The sequence below is a fragment of the Camellia sinensis genome, chromosome 14 (genome assembly GCF_055761805.1).
Source record: "Camellia sinensis isolate YWXY chromosome 14, ASM5576180v1, whole genome shotgun sequence".
NCBI classification, from domain to species: Eukaryota; Viridiplantae; Streptophyta; class Magnoliopsida; order Ericales; family Theaceae; genus Camellia; species Camellia sinensis.
In genome coordinates, this window is record NC_138974.1 from 6171580 (window position 1) to 6189567 (window position 17988).

A 17988-nucleotide genomic window follows, 5' to 3' on the forward strand; every position below is an offset into this window, starting at 1 on the left:
TTTTTACAATGCTTTCCCCTTTGGTTTTGCCTGTATTTATCTTAAATGCTTTTTTTTTTTTAGTATGAGAGAGATCGTTTTAGTGTTAGCTTCTCTTTTGATATAGCTAAATGTGTATTTTTCAAGTTGATTAAAATCAGAGAGTCCATGAAGAAAAGCAAACCTGTTCAGGTATTGTGACATGTCGCTCTATTTTCAGCTACATTTCTCCTTTAAGTTTAAAATAAGGTTGTTACCGCGATTGCTCCCTGTTTTTTATGCCTTGTATACATTTAAATACCATCAAATCTTTACTCACTCTCTTTCGAATTTCACTTTATGCATGGCATTTATAGAATGAGTTGTGGTGGTTCATTGTGTTTCAGATTCAAATGGATGTCAAAGGAATTCATTAAATGGATATGAGTAGAAACAGAACAATTTGTTGTTGAATTGTTTTGCCAAATTGTTCATGTTGTGATCTAATTATTAAAATGAATGAATGAATGAATGAGACTCTCTCTATTCCATGTGAGTTTATTACTCATTTTCAAGGCCTTGAACAAATGAATGCGAGGAAAACAAAACCGTTTATTATTGAATTGGTTTGGCAAATTGTTTATGTGAAATATTGATGTGAATGATTGAATGAATTAAGTTTAGGTTTATATTTCACTTTAAATGGATTTTAGCCATGATTATGTGGTGATATATATAAATATTGATGTGAATGACTGAATTTAATGAAATGAATGAATTAAGTTTAGGTTTATATTATGAAGTATAGACATGGACACGAATACAAATACAGACACGGGACACGGCGATTTCAAAAAAATGGGGACATGGATATGGTGGGGGGACACGGAAAATATATATTTTTAATATATATGTTACGTATTTGCTATGAAGATTAATTTTATGTTACCAAATAATCAAAATTAATAAAAAGGGTGAATTATACTTTGCACCTTTGCACTTTGTAGCAAATTCCATTTTGGTCCCTCCATATGAAATCATGACAGTGAACCCCTACATTTTGGGTCAAATATCACTTTGGTCCCTACACATGAAATCGTAATAGTCGACCCATTATACTTTTGGTCAACTCCCACTTTGATCTCTACATAAGTATCAGTGTCCCATTTTTTGTTACTCTATTGTTTAAATCTTTAACAAAATCCAGTCATATGATACAAATGCAATTACGAAATATGGATAAAAGAGAAAAATTATTTATATTGTTCACCAATGCACACTTTATCCTATGTGATAAGCGCGTGAGAGTTATATAATATATATATGTTTGTATGCTAAAATTGGGACAAAAAGGTAAGAAAATAGAACTTTTGAAATAAAAAAGGTAACATAGAAATCAAAGAGAAAAAGAGGAATAGATAGAAACTGTGTTAGTGTGAAAACAGAGTGTCTTGATTTCAATTTATGCAAAACCATATTTCATTTTCTTAATTGTTTACAATATACATTTTGTCTTAGCTTAATACAGTTGTAATTTGATATATATTTTGGACATAGTGGGTGTTCGGAAAGTTGCTATTTTAGTAGGCGAATTTAGTTTTTGGCTATTTTAGTAGGCTAAAATTTTTGTGTTGGGAAAGATAGTTGAATTTTCTTGTAATTGGATGTGATGTTTGTGAGAAAAAAGGTAAAATGATTATGGATTTGATGTGATATTTTGTCTTATTGACTATTTTAGCCTATTTTGTCTTTTCGTAAATTTTAACCCAAAAAGCTAAAAAATAGCCTTTGCCAAACACCTCCATAGTGTGTATTGGTAGAAAGTGAGGATAATTTTCCTCTCTTACTATCATTTCATAGTCACATGATTGAATTCTGTTAAAGATTTAAACAATGAAATACTAGAAGGGGGACAATATTGACACTTGTGTATATACCAAAGTGGAATTTGATCAAAAGTGTAAGGGGTTGACTATCATGATTTTGTGTAGGGACTAAAGTAGGATTTGACCAGAAGTGCAGGGGGTTAATTGTCATGATTTCATGTGTTGGGTCAAAGTGAAATTTGGTGCAAAGTGCAAGGGTGCAAAGTGTAATTATCCCAATAAAAACTAATATTAATTCAATGTGTATATAGAAACTACTACATTTAAACATTATAAACATATCTACATATGTTATAAACATTAAATAAAGAAAAAATTGCATATAAAATAAAAATAAATTTACAAAGAAAAAAAATTAAACTAAAATATACAATATATATATCTAATCATAAATGTTTGGTAAGAAGAAAAATAGCCCAATTTATGTTAAAATTCACAAAAAGATAAAATAGGTTAAAATAGTTAATAAGACAAAATATCACATTAAACTCATAATCATTTCGTTTTTTCTCTCACAAACATCACATACAATCACAAAAAAATCTAATCATCTTTTCAAACACAAAAATTTTAACTTATTAAAATAGTCAAAAATTAAAATAACCTACTAAAATAGTCACTTCCCAAAAAAAAAAAAAAAAAAAAAAAAAAAAAAAAAAAACAAACAGAGGAGATAAAGAGGCAAGATGTGAAATAAGAGAGAGAAACAAGACAGACCAGAGAGTAGATAAAGAGGCAAGAGGTGAAGTAAGACGAGACAGACAAATACGAGAGACTTGCTAGGAGATCGATTGGAATAGGAGCCTCGATGGAGATGGAGATCGCGACTGGTGCAGGAGCCTCGATGGAGATGGAGATGGAGATGGAGATCGACTGAGAGAGAAGAGAGACAGACTAGAGAGAGAGAGATAGATGAGAGCTTTACTACTTACTAGGTCGTTTGATGATGGAGATCGACTGAGATGGAGCTCAATGGAGATTGAGATGGAGATCGACTGAGGACTTCGCTCGATGAACAGGTTTCTTTTTCTCCTCTCTTTCTTTTCTTCTGATTTTGGATCTCTTTTTCTCTTTCTTCTTCTCGCTGTGTCCCATACCAAAAAAGAAAAAGAAAAAAGGGAAACGCCAAATTGCGTGTCCTGTACATGTCCGTCGCGTTGTCCCCTTGTCTGACACTGCTATGGCACCTATTTTGAAGTGTCCGTGCTTCATAATTTCACTTTAAATGAATTTAAGCCATGATTATAGATCAATTGAGAATGACCCACTCCACCGTGATATGCTTTATGTTTCTTATTAATCAATTTAGTACATGATACTAAAGCTATGAGTTGGCGTAACAATTTTATCCTGTCAGAATTGATGTGATTATGAGGCATCATGTTGCGATTGTCGACAAATATATAACAAGATTCTGTTAAATAATGAATTTGGCCTGGATGGTACCAAACATTTATCTTATTTTTTATTTTTTTGGGATTATTAAACAAATGTGGAAATGGTATTAAACAAATGTGGAAATGGTTAAAAACAAAAGTAGTTCAAGAAACTATTTGGCAGGTGGTAGGATTTCTTAGAGAGAGAGAGAGAGAGAGAGAGAGAGAGAGAGAGAGATTTATGTTAATTTCTGAAGCTAGCTTTCATTTTAAGTTGCCCCGTCTCATTTTAATTAATAATTTACAAGCTTTTATAAATAGAGGCAGTTTCTCATATTTTTTGGATAAGCAAAAATGCTTTCAGTCCATGGGTAATATTATTGATCAAGTCATGTGATTTGGTCTATTTTTGGATAAGCAAATGCTTTCAATCCATGGGTAATATTATTGATCAAGTCATGTGATTTGGTCTTTTGAAGAGTCTAGTAGTTTTGGAATGGTATTATTAGTCAAATTTTTTAGTTTCCTATTTTGAAAATCTTATTCTAGTCTAATTAAGCATCTAAGGCAAGTATTATACAAGTAATTAATGTATATTTATATATTAAAAATAACATTATACAACATGTAAAATTATGTTGTGAAAAGTGTAATAATTTATGGCATGCAAAAAATGTTGTAAAAGATTATATATGACATACAAAGTATATCATAAATATATTAAAAATAGTCTTCTACGACATGCAAAATTATGCCGTGAAAAATGTAATGATTTATGGCATGTAAGAAAAATGTCGTAAAAGATTATATACAGCATACAAAGTATGCCATAAATGTTTTATGCAATTTGATATATTACCTTTTACGACTTTGCATGCAATGTCGTAAATGACAATCAACATTCCACGACATATCATATAACGACAGTTGTGTGCATGTTGTAAAAATCCAATTCAATTTTGTTGTAGTCTACACAGCTACTAAGTTAAAAGTCTTGTTTTCCTACGATGTACTTAGAGATCAATTTTAGTATAGCACAATTTATATATGCATGATGGAGATGTCTCGTGAATAAATTCATAATTAAGTTTTCTTTTTCTTCTTTAATTAATGTCCAAGTTTTAGTTTCTTAACTGTTTTTCTGGTTAGAAATATTAGAAATTTAATTTAATTATTATTATTATTATTATTTTTTTGCAAATTTTAGCATTGCCCAATGGTAGATTAATTGTAGTGTCGAAATCTCCGCTTGCTAAGAAACACAGGCATGTACATGTCACACTATACCAACATGACAATTGTTTTTTTATTTAAAAAAAAGAAGAAATAAAGTCCAGGACAAGACACGGATACCTTGATGATTTGCTTGATGAAAAATGTTACAATATACACCCCTAAAAAAGTACACATCATAAGAAAAATTATGATTTTTTGAGATGAGTTACAAATTTTTGTGGTAGAAATTACAATTTTTATGGTGCAAGTTACAAATAGAAAAAGTTATGATATGCACCCCTAGGGCCCGTTTGTTTTGGGGTTAAGTAGATGGGAGGGGATTAGGATGGTGGAGGTGTTATTTAATGTTGTGTTTGTTTGTAGAGTTGGGGAGGGGATTAAGATGATGGAGGTGATATAGATGGAGGTTGGGGAGGGGATTGAGATGGAGGTTGGTGAGATGGTATTAGAAAAATAGTGAGGGGATTAGAAAATTTTTTATTTTTTTTATTTGTTATATATTGAATTTTTTTTTATAAATGTTAATGTTTAATTTTTTATATTTTTTTATTTGTTTTATTATTTTATATAAAAATAATTTAACAATTCCTACACTAACAACTATCATCAAAACAAATACAATTTTACTTAATCCCCTCACTATCAATCCCTTCACTAACAATCCCCTCACTATTAATCTCCTCACTATGAATCCCCTTTATTCTACCTCTGAAAACAAATGGGGCCCTAAAGTCATGTTTTTTTGATGTAAAAATTATACATTTTGTGAGAAGTAAAAAGTTGTTTTTTTGTGAGTAAAAAGTTATATATTTTTTTGTATGAGCTGCATACCATATGCACTCTTTTTGGTGCCCGTAGCGTTGCATGAAAATGTAATCCTCTTAAAAAGAAACCCGCACACTTGTCAAATAAAAAGTTGGGAAAATTAATGATTGCAAAAAAATAAAATAAAATTACAGTTAAAACTTATCAAAAGAAGAACCGAGACTAGAACAGGTGACCCGAGCTAGCCAATGCGGGTTGTTGTGAATCTGAAGCTATATGGATTGGTCTTTCCCTTTGTTAGTTTGTCTGTTTGTTTCCGTCATTTCTCTCTCTCTCTCTCTCACAATTCAATTCAAAGTCGAAGCTATCCAGGCGGGCAGGTAGGCTCCATACATACATGCATGTATGTTATATATTATGTTCTTCCCTCTGATTATCTTCAAGTTTAGGTTTATTATATATTCATGATTATTGTGTGTATTGAATTGAGTCACGAGTGAAATTTCTTCAGTCATCAATTGTAAAGCTCTCTCTCTCTCTCTTCAAATTCAATTCATTGAATTTATGTCAAATTTTCAGATGATGGAAGGCAGAGGAGGAGGAGGAGGAGACAAGGGTATGCAATCTAAAAGTTCAACTGTGGCAGCAAATGGTGCTGTAGAAGAAGAAGAACTAGGTACCAATGTTTCCATTTTGTTCATTTCTTTTTTTACTATTATTTTTCTTATATTTTTACTCCATTCTAATATTATACATGTGCAAATGGTAATCTGTTTGCTTTTTTTGTTTTTGTTTCTCTCTCGTGATCGATTTGGCGAAAAACATTTTTGCTACAATGAAAAATGAAACTGTAACAGAAAATATTTTTCATGGTCAATAGAAAACAAGCTTGTGAGAAGAAAATGTTTTCCAAGTTTTAGAAGGCAGAAAACATTTTTCAAACTAAAGTCTTATCAATGTCACCACACTACCACCGCCACTTTCACCTCCACCACCACACCACCATCACCACGGCCACTGCCAGCATCATCGCTGTCGCTGTCACCGCCATGCTGCCACCTCCACTTCCACCTTTGTTCCACCACCACCACCAAACATAGAAAAATGTTTTCTCCAGAAAACATTTTCTGAAAAAAGTTTTCCGCCCAAACAATTGGACCGTTAGCCCTATCCTTTTTCCTCTACTCAGGGTGCTATGTTTTTTGGATTATGCCTCTGTGCATCATTATTTATGGAATCGGCATGCCTGTATATAGAGGATTTTCAGGCTGTTTTATGCAGAAATATTTTACTGTTCCACTTAGCTTATATGATTTTCTGTTTTAGTCTCTTGTGATGCAGTAAATGATGTAAAGAAAAGGTGTTGGGATCAAAGAGAAGCTCTTCCAGGTGAGCCTCGTTGTGTTGTATGTGGCCGCTATGGTGAGTATATATGTGACGAGACTGATGATGATATATGCAGCCTTGAATGTAAACAAAATCTTCTTTGCAAGATTGCCAATTCACAGTTGCCAGTTGGTCTCCCGCATCCTACAAGACTACTACCCCCTACCATTACCCATGATGAGTGCTTTTATGTAAGAGATTCTGATGGAAAATCAAAATCAAAATCAAAATCAGAATCTCAATATCTAACTAATGATCCAAGTGAGTTGCTAAGAAGGAAACTCAAAATCAATGTCAGGGGAGACTTTGTTCCAGCACCCATCCTGTCATTCGCTTCTTGTAATCTTCCTCAGAAGCTCCTCCAAAATATAGAAGCTGCTGGATATGAAATGCCAACCCCTGTCCAGATGCAAGCAATACCAGCTGCTTTGGTTGGCAAAAACCTGCTTGTTTCAGCCGACACTGGTTCAGGGAAAACTGCTTCATTTTTGGTTCCTATAATTTCCTACTGTGCAAATTTTGGACGTGAGAAGCTCTCAAATCAGAAAAAACCATTATCAATCATTCTTACACCAACTAGAGAGCTCTGCATACAGGTGGAGGAGCAGGCTAAGTTGCTAGGAAAGGGTTTGCCATTTAAAACTGCACTTGTAGTTGGCGGGGACCCCATGGCTGGACAAGTCCACCGCATCCAACAAGGAGTGGGAGTCATTATAGGAACTCCGGGCAGGCTTATTGATCTGCTAGCAAAGTATGACATAGAATTAGATGGTGTTTCAATTCTTGTTCTAGATGAAGTGGACTGTATGCTCCAGAGGGGTTTCCATGAGCAGGTAATGCAGATTTTTAGGGCTTTGTCACGACCTCAAGTCTTGATGTATTCTGCCACAATTCCAAAAGAAGTTGAGAAGATGGCTAGCTCGATGGTGAAAGATATAATTGCTATATCTGTTGGGAGGCCAAACAAGCCAAACGAGGCTGTCAAGCAACTGCCCATTTGGGTTGAATCAAAGCAAAAAAAGAAGAAACTTTTTGACATATTGATGAGCAAGCAGCACTTTATGCCACCAGCTGTGGTATTTGTGGGTTCTAGACTTGGTGCAGATCTCCTTTCTCAAGCAGTAACAGTCACCACTGGAGTGAAAGCTCTATCGATCCATGGAGAAAAGCCCATGAAGGAGAGGAGAGAAATTATTAGGTCTTTTCTGGTTGGAGAGGTTCCTGTGATTGTGGCCACGGGGGTTTTGGGCCGAGGAGTTGATCTCTTGGGTGTGAGACAAGTTATAGTCTTTGACATGCCAAATTCTATTAAGGAGTATGTTCACCAGATTGGAAGGGCATCTAGGCTGGGGGAGGAGGGTACAGCAATCGTCTTTGTCAATGAAGAGAATAAGAAAATTTTACCAGAGTTGGTTGATATTTTGAAATCATCTGGAGCTCCTATTCCTAGGGAGCTTATTAATTCATGCGCGATGGGTACTTTTTCTGTTGGCAAGGGTCAGAAGAAAAGGAAGCATAGTTTCTGAAGATTCAGGGGCTGTTTAAGTCACTGGAGAATGGGGATCTTTCTCAGAAAGAAGAATGGAAGATGTGGTTTGATGAGGTTTATTGGCCAGTCTCTGGTTCCTCTCTCCTTAAATCAGACACCCTATGTATTGTTTAAGGCTAAGAAGCACGGACACTTCTAAGAAGGTAACGTATCCGTGTCGTATCCGTGTCGGACACCGACACTCTTTGGACACTTTCCCGACACGTGTCCGACACTCTTTAAAACGTGTCTTATTTTTTAAAGACCCGGACACTCTTTGAACACTTGGAGAATACATGTGTATTTCTTAAACACACGTGTCTATCAATTAGACACATGTGAAACCAATTATAAGTTTGAACAAAACAACTTAAGATACAATAATAAAACAAAAATCATATAAATTCATAAGAATTATTGTCATATTTAATATTTTTATTATCTTTGAATGATATATTCATATATATAACATATAATAAATATATAAAATTATATATTTCATGCGTGTCCCCCGCGTGTCGTGTCCTGCATTTTTTGAAAATTAGCGTGTCGGCGTGTCCGTGTCGTATCCGTGTCGTGTCACGTGTCCGTGTCCATGCTTCTTAGGTTTAAGGTTATTGTCATTGATCGTGAGACATTGGCTAATAATATTGCCTCCATTGTGAAGTTTGGTCCCTTTGTTATTTTTTATGGTTGTCCGGTTTTTTTAAACTTGGCGTACCATCTACTGCTATGTTACAATCACTACTGGAATGTGTAAATGTGAAACTACACTTTGAACTGTTAAAAAGAAGAAGAAGAAATATCTGTTCTTTATGCTACTCAGTGGTATGCTGCCACCTTTTGACAGATGACCTTTTTCTCAACAACAGAGTTACCTGCAGAGTCATCTTCTTATCTTCTGATCAGCTGGTGATGCTCTTGAAGGATTATGATTTGTGACGATGTATCACTGCATTTGTGATTTTAGTTTCTTTGTATCTAACATTTATTCATTTTATTCAATTAATTTGGAGTTTGGGGATATGAGAACCTTGAATGCATCTCCAGCAGCACATCAGCAGCACATTTGAAAAATCACAAATTCTGGTGAAGATCCATTCCTCAAGCTCTACTGTTCTATCTGCATCGCAATGTAAGTTTTATTTGTTCCATTTCTTGTATGACATGATTGGTTGATGAGAAATTGGGGAAGAATGAAAGAACATCGATTTGAATACATGTCTGTTTATTTTACTGATTATAAAAACGGAATACATGTATATTTATTTTGCACGCCATATGTTTGTTGTTATGTCAATTTGGATGAAGAGAGAACTTCGATATAATTTTCAACTGTTGTGCTTGAAAAATGAAAATGTTGTTCGATTTTTATGCTGGTTGAACCCATGCTATGCCTGATTCTGTCTACTTTGTTGTTTCCAGGTTCTGTTTCTTCTTTTCTGTGATTTTGTGTCTGTGTTTTTGTATTGACTGCATAATGTTTGCAATAAGTCCTGAGTGAGTGTATGCAAATTGATAGTCTCATTTATAATTAAGACATATGATTGGTGCACAATTGAATGTGCAAGTCCCAGGGTACAAGAAGCCAAATTATAACACTTTTGAACTGCCTCTTGTTTTGGATAACCAGTTTTAGTTTTCAAATCCCGGCAGTGACTTACACTTGGTCGTAAATTAGATAAAATGTTGACAGAAACTTATAAGAAAAATCAAGGAGCCTATGAGAAAAACTTCCTTTAGAATGATTAATTGATACCTTGTGTAAGTTGTGTCTTATGTCTGTAATTGATCAATTAACAACGTATATGGTTATAAATTAAAAACAAAACAAAACAAAGTTATATGGTGATGAAACTTATTAAATGGAGTCTCTTTTATTACTAGGGTTGAGAATGGTTGGGATATAGATTACTTATGGGATAGGGTGAGATACTTGGTGTCTTTTTGGGCCTCGGCGAGCTCAGTATTCCGGGAGATTCCGCTTTTTTTGCTTGCTTCAGATTGGGTGTCAGTTTGTTCTATGTAGAAGTTTTTGAGTTTGGTATTTTTGTTTTTTTGTATTTTCTTTACCTATTTTTGGTTTTTCCATTTCTGCTGTAAGAGAATATCTTATCCTCTTTTTTCTTGACGTTGAGCCTTAATAAATCTTTGTTTGTTGCTGATCAAAAAAAGAAAAAAAAGGGTTGAGAATGGTTGGGATGTGATGGATTCTAAAAGTAATCTACGATTATTAATCATAAGATTGTTCTGAATGTTATATTAATTTCATATTGTCCTTTCTTTTGTATCTTTTCTTTATCTTGTGGTTACATCTCTATGGAGTTCAAACTTCACTTTAGTGATGATTTTGAACTCTGAAAGTTGCTTGAACCGCCGCTGGTCTCATGCAAATTTGGTTTGGTAATACTAGCTTAAACTATGCTTGAAAATTGTAACCTACCATTAATAATGCAGCCAGCCACGCAAAAATGAGTACATAGCAAACCAATCTACTATACCGAGAAAACAATCGGTCAACTTATAATCTGATAGAGTTTGTACCTCAACTCTTCGGGTTAGCATTATCAGTTCAGATTTTTTCCACTAGACCTATGGCTATAGTTAACATTATAAATGTAGACCATGACCACCATTTACAAGATTAACAAAATGTTCTGTTTCACTAATTTTGCCATTTCACTATTCTCATGGTACTTGGTTTTGCTAATCATCTACGTGGACACTCTATTGGGCTTCTTTGTTGTGAACATCATACAATATGGTAAGCTTCATTTTAATTATTTGTTAATTTGGATCTCTAGCATTTCTCTTTTGAGAATTATTAAATGTTTACTCGTAGTTCTTCAATCTTTTGGCTTTACTTTGACATAATATGAAGCTCTTCAAAATTTAGTAAAGGGTATGTACTGATAGAAAATTTGGTGAAACTGACAACTGTATGATTGTAAGCTTATTTCTTTTCTTCTTGATGAATATTTAAAGACAATTTAGTGGAAGGTTCGATCTACCCTAAATTTTGAGCAGAATATAAGCTCCTGAATGTGCCTTGATCATTGAAAACTGCAAGTTTTTTGGTGAAATAATCATGCTGCTGTGTTCCTTCTTGTGTCTCTTATTGCACTGTTAATAGATTTTGCAAATTTGTGTAACTACCTCCAAATTTTTATCTTGTTGCACTTATGGTTTCCTTTGTATTTAGTTCTACAGCGTAGACATTCCGCTGATATTGCTGAATATAATAGATCTACTATCCAACGGCACGGGCTTAGTTGAGATGTATCTTTTGGTTTAACTATAATTCACTGTGTTTCAAGCAATAAATGATAAATAGTCTTTTTGGAGTGCATACATAAAGTGATTCACTGCTCCGGTTGCCACCACCGTTATGCTGTGGCCGTTACACCGCTGTAGGAGCTTTAGATCTTTTACTTCTGAATTTTCAAAACAAAAAAGTACTACTCTTCTCGCTTTCTGGTTTGGTTCCTCCGTCCTCAGCAGCAGCTCATAGTACTTTTTTTCTGCGTCTATGTGGTGACTGCATTACCGATATGTAATAAAACCTACAAACAATGGCATCCATAGGAGAGTAATGATGCCGATATATAATAACTTAGAGGGGAAAGAAAAACAAACCAATTTCGCTTCAACTTCAGCCAATTCTTCAGCCTCCTTAGAGAGTGAAACAACATCAGTCTTTAATAGAAGCCAATCAAAGCGTACAACATGAAGGTAATGGAAACTAATGGGCTATTCAAAATGATAGTGAAGGAGGAAAAAGGACAATAAATAATCCATTACCCTTCTCCTTTAACTACGTCCCACAAAGACCAAAGACCAAACCCCAAAAACAACAATGTTGTTACGTGATGAGTCCATTAACTAGAGATCTAATGCCTTTGTCATATGGGGAGTGGCTTTCTTATGTAGTGTAGAATTTATACCTATTACATAATTGTACAGCTTCGTTTTTGTATTTCCATCCTTAGCACTGAAGCATACTTCACACGTTTATTTACTCTATTTTTGGTGATCATGTTTTTGATGCTGTTTCTACCTCTAGATCACTCAAGTATATATTGTACATGTTTGATTTGTTAGGTGTAAAATCTTTTTGAAGACTATTATATAGATCAGCTTACCTTTATTTAAATTTCCTCTTTCTTAATTTGCTGTGACTTGCAGTGCCTGAAACTTAAACTCATTAATTTGCCCCCATCTTCTCCCCTCTCATTCTTTAAACAGTTTCTGAAACATGTCTCATCTTTAGTCCTTTTGCTCTATCATTCGCTGGTTTAGAAGTTGTAACAATTTATGTATTATTGATTGATGTCTTGATTGATAGATTACAAGATTGATTAATTACAATTCCTATACAATCTATATATAGAAGAAAATGTGGTAGTAGGTGTAGTGGAGGTGATAGTGGGTTAGGTGAAGTGGAGTGTGTAGTGGAGTAGAGGTAGGTGAAGTGGAGTGTGTAGTGGAGTAGGTGAAGGTAAAAATGGGAAATTCTAACAGCCCCCCGCAAACTCAAGGAGGAGAGAAACTAACCAACTTGAGTTTGGAGAGAGTAACAAAACAAGAAAATACATAAAAATAAAAAAGGATAGGAGACACTGTATGGTCGTGTCAGACCGTTGGTGAAGACACTGTATGGGGTGTCATAATGTTGTAGAGGACACTGTATGGTGGTGTCAGACCGATGTAGAAGACAGTTTATGGGGTCATGTCGGACCGTTGTAGAAGACAATGTTGTGACAGTTTACGGAGTCTTGCTGGACCCTTGTAGAAACTAACCGGAATCAATGTCGGGACAGTTTACAGAGTCTTGTCGGACCCATAAAGGAGCTAACCGGAATCAATGTCGGGACAGTTTACAGAGTCTTGTCGGACCCATAAAGGAGCTAACCGGAATCAATGTCGGGACAGTTTACAGAGTCTTGTCGGACTCTTAAAAAGTTGCACCCTCAAAAGGTGTGCCCAATTTTGTCAAAAGGCGTGCCATCAAAAGGCGTGCCCAATTCATCAAAAGGCGTGCCATCAAAAGGCGTGCCATCAAAAGGCGTGTCCACTTTGTCAAAAGATGTGCCATGAAAAGGCGTGCCAGTTTGTCGGGCGGCAAGAGGCGCGCGATACGCGTGGCTGCCTCGGCTATTTAACCAAGACGAAGGCTGAGGCTGAGGCATACCATTCTGAAACCTCTGAAACCAACCCTTCGCTGAAAAAAAACTCTGCCTCTGCGGAGAGAGAAACTGTGGAACACTTTGTTGCCATTCTGTCACCAACCCTTCCGAACATTACCAGTCTGAAATTGCTATTTCGCTGAAACACTTAGCAACCCAAAAACATGGCCTCTTCTTCCCGTCCAGCTACCCAGAACCTGCTCACGCTCTTTCCAGAACTGAACGAGCCCACAAGAGAAATAACTGGTGCGGTGGCCAGTGAACCTCAACCAAACACCTCTGGTTTTGCTCCATTGAACTTTCCGATGCGGTCGGTGGAGCAAAAAATGGCGGTGCAAACTGATATTGAGGCTAATCAGTATACTCTGAAGTCATGCGTGGAAACCATGACGGCGGTCACAAATTTGTCGAACCGGCTGCAGAGTAGGACAAATGAGGTGCAGCATTTAAATTCCCAGCTGGCTCTGCTCCAACGCATGTATAAGGATGCGCGAGCAGAGATAAGTGTGCTGAAAGCAGAAAATAAGGAGCTGAAGCGGAAGGCCACTGTGATGTTCCGATTTGGAGGTCCGCCGTATGCTGCAGTGGAGGAGTATGGAGGAGTGAACGTGCTCGGCGGCGTAGGAAACACGGAGGCAGCACCGTCAAGGGCCGCCCAGGACGGAGGAAAGAAGAAGAGATCTGCAGCAGAGTAGAGAAGAAAAATCCCACTGTGGGTGTTGGGTGTGTTATGGTGGTTTTTTTTTTTTTTTTTTTTTTTTTTTTTTTTTTTTCCGTGTAAAATTATGATCGGGGTTGATCCTGACATGAATAAAATAAGTGTGTTTGGCAAACTCGAATGGTAGGTGTGGTAAGGCAGAAAAATCAACTGGAATGAATTTTTTTTTTTTTTTTTTTTTTTTTTTTTTTTTTTTTGGTGAAAATAATAATAATAATAATAATAATAATAATAATAATATTAATATGGAAATCATGGAGTGGGCGGTGGTACAAAAATATTGTGTAGAAAAAGAGGGAGATGGTGGAAAAGAGAGGCCACTCATGTTATTAAAATAAATTAAGGAATTAAAAAAAGTGATATTGGTTTTGTTTTCAAAAAGATGGATTAAAATAAATAAAAAAAAGAAAAAGAAAGTGGAGACCATGATGAAAGGTGGGAACAAGTGTGCTGGTGCTGTGTTGTAATGGTCAGAAAGAGAGATAAGAAAATAAAATAAAATAAATTTCAAGGTGCTGTGTTGTAATGGCATTGAAATATCCACCATCATAAAGAGTATCAGTGGTGCTGCATATGTTTATGAGCATTATTTGAGGCCTTTCTTTCTTAACCCACAGCAGACTGTTAACGTCTAGTATGTCCCAAGGAAGAAGGACATCTTCAGTAAGCCAGATGACATTCTAACTGCTGCTGAGAAGTACATAGAAGAACATGGCCCGGAAGCATTTGAGAAGCTTGTTAGCAAGGATAGGGAAACCAAGTTCAGGAGTAGCAATTACACGTATTTTGATGAGGACCACAGCTATTGAGCCTTGTTTGGTTGAGGGAAACACCTTTTTTCCGCTGCTGTTAGGAGTATCTTTCCGGTGGAGAAGCTGCTATGGACTATTTGGGGAGAGTGATGTCGAAAGCCGGAGCCTTGGATCTCGCCACCGGCGTCGGCGGAAAGATCGAGAAAGACGATGTTCTCTCCGCTGTCCAGAAGTATGAGCAGTATCACGGCTACTATGATGCCGAGAGAGAATGAGATGTTATGAAGATATGATGAGGAGGTAGGTATGTAGTAGACAATTCTAGCGGACTAGGTTGAGGTCCGGCGGGCGGCCAAGGCGAGGTTGCCGCCCGCCGGTGAAGCGAAAAAATATTAAATTCTTAACCTTGCTCTGATACCATGTAACAATTTATGTATTATTGATTGATGTCTTGATTGATAGATTACAAGATTGATTAATTACAATTCCTATACAATCTATATATAGAAGAAAATGTGGTAGTAGGTGTAGTGGAGGTGATAGTGGGTTAGGTGAAGTGGAGTGTGTAGTGGAGTAGAGGTAGGTGAAGTGGAGTGTGTAGTGGAGTAGGTGAAGGTAAAAATGGGAAATTCTAACAGTTTCCAACCAGCTATGTACAAATATACAACATATATGGTTTCTGAAATATTCTTTTTTTTTTGTTGTTGGATTGCCTATAGATGAAGCATTATTTTGGATGAGCTTTATAATTGCCATGTGAATTCATATAAGCTTGAATTGGAATTTTCTGTTGCAAGACTGATTGATTATTATCTGTCTAGTCCTAATTCTGAACTTATTTTCATGCAACTTGCAACTAAGCCATTCCTCTACAGTTCAGATTTCTTAATCTAGAGTTCCTCTACCCGTCAGTGAACAGTTTTGCCACCCATGATTCCTGTTGTGTTAAGACAAAGGTGTGAGATAGTCAAGACAAAAGTATCAGATAGTTTTGTCTGGTTTGAGGAGTTTTGATTGACTAAATATGGGAAGATCTTTGAGGGTACCTTTCCAGAAAGATTAAATCTAGAAAACACTGACTTGATATATTAATGTTCCAACAATGACTTGATATATTAATCTAGAAAACAATGACTTGATATATATACCTTATTGTGGTTTTTTTCCCTACAATGGCAGGCTGAGATGGTCAATTTACGAGACGAAGCCACCCAGTCTGGGATGTCAATGACCCAGGAGGAGCTTTCAAGACAAGTGTTTGGAGAGAATAAGAGATATTTACATGGAATTGGGATCGGCCCGCGACCCTCTTCTTTTATATCCAAAGCTATGTCACGAGCATGTGCATGTGATCATGAGATGGAGACACTGAGATCTGAGATCAAGACACTTCGTGAGGAGTGGCAGAGAGATCATGATGAGCTGATGAAAGAGAGAGAGGAAGGGAAGAAATTGCGGGAGGCGACACAAGCACAAATCAATCATCTCCACACCATGGTCACACATCTTTTGCAAGGTCGAGGTGGTCGTCCTAGTGTTTGGTAAGAATAAATTTATTTGACATTTTCCTTTGCCCTCTTCCTCTTGAAAAGCATTGCTTGCTTGCTTGCTTGTCATTCCTTAGTGTCTTTTGTATCTACAACATGCTTTCTGGTTCCTTCAATAGCAAATTATGCTTTCTGGTTCATTTGTGCTGCTAATTTATTCAAGACTTTTTTGTTAATTGTTCTATATATTACAGTGGAACACCAAGGTGGACATGCAGTTCAATCTTAAAATGGCCTATTAGTTAAGTGAGAGGGTCAGGGAGAGGATTATCCAAATGGTTAGTTACTCAAACTTCTTAGCATGTGCTATACATGACAACCCATTTCCCTGTTCTCCTCATTTACAAAGAGTTCCCCATTTGTAATTCCATTTTACAAATCAGACAAATGCATGCATTCTATCCCTCTTAAACATGGAGCACTTTAAAAACAGAATTAGTTACACTTTTAAAGTCTGTATATCAGCAAAAAACCCTATCACATGTGGCGTACCACATTCTTGTTCTTGTTTTTGTTCCTTATACCCGAACGATCTGTGTTTCAAATAACATAGCCATGCTCCTAGTGAAATTTTGTTCCCTTGAGGGATGTTTTTATTGAAACGGCTACTCTACTTCACCCTCTCAGGTCAGCTGCATTTGGTCACATGGAATTATCCCCAATGATTTAGTAGTCAGAATACTGAATTCTCATTCTCAATAATCATTTCGACTGGTTATGCGTGGCTGCATCTTTTCAATAACCTTTCTGAGTGAGATTCCCATACTGCATTTTTGTTTTGCCATTTTTCTTCTTGTTCTGTCATCATGGTTGAGATATGTATGATCTCCTTTATATATTGCTATTATGGATTTTTTTTTGAATGTATAATTGATGGTGGTGTGATAGTGGACCATGTCACTCACTAGTTAATGTTGATGCAAAACAACTCTCTGTGATGTGGCTTTGATGCTTGGATCTTGGAATTTGATTATTCATGTGCCTTAATTATATTTTTATTATCTGCAACAGGTATGGAATTGTTGAATCCAAGCTCCTTTTAGGAGATGAAGTGTAACATGGGTTTAAGCGCGTGTATCATTAGTTTTAGATACAGAGTTGCTTCGAATATTTTGTTAAAACTTTTGAGATGGTTGAGAAGAGAATGAAAACAAGTATTACATGAAATAGGTTGTTGGGAAATATATTTTGAATGATTGTATGAACAGATTACAGGTTGTAGGGAAATATTTTTATGAATAATTGAACATGATAGATATAAGTATGAATGTGACATTTTTTTTAGTCGTCAAAGGACTAAATTTTGGTGTCATTTGGAATGTGGGTTAGGTTGGCTTTTTGGTTAAATTAGTTATAAAATGACAAAATAATCTAGAAAGTCAATAAGATAAAATGTCATATCTAAATTATAATTATTTCACTTATTTTTTATTTATTTATTTTTTTTCCTTCCACAAAAGTTAAAAAAGTTAAAAAGTCAACTAACTTTTCAAATGAAGCATTTGAATTTTGTCTATTAAATTTTTAGTTGCCAAAAAATTAAATTTTAATTTTTTTCCATTAAATTTTTATTCGCTAAAAGATTAAATTTTGATTTTTGCCTACTAAACTAAATAAATAAAACTAAATTTAGAATATATAGCGAATAAA

General features: G+C 35.6%; 1 protein-coding gene across 4 annotated transcripts; it reads left to right on the forward strand.

Moving 5' to 3' along the window:
• The first annotated feature begins 2519 nt into the window (after positions 1-2519).
• Positions 2520-17639, forward strand: LOC114272289 (DEAD-box ATP-dependent RNA helicase 41). Of its 4 annotated transcripts, XM_082906126.1 has the most exons (8): positions 2520-2863; positions 5801-5897; positions 6548-8264; positions 8742-9270; positions 15971-16332; positions 16533-16616; positions 16966-17089; positions 17350-17639. In XM_082906126.1, the coding sequence occupies exons 2-3, from the start codon at positions 5801-5803 to the stop codon at positions 8131-8133; spliced, it is 1683 nt and encodes a 560-aa protein (XP_082762252.1). In that variant the 5' UTR covers positions 2520-2863; the 3' UTR covers positions 8134-8264; positions 8742-9270; positions 15971-16332; positions 16533-16616; positions 16966-17089; positions 17350-17639. The 4 variants fall into 4 exon arrangements, with proteins under 4 accessions (XP_082762252.1, XP_082762254.1, XP_082762251.1 ...); XM_082906128.1 differs by lacking the exon at positions 16966-17089 and having other exon boundaries at positions 8742-10899; XM_082906125.1 differs by lacking the exon at positions 16966-17089.
• Positions 17640-17988: the final 349 nt, after the last annotated feature.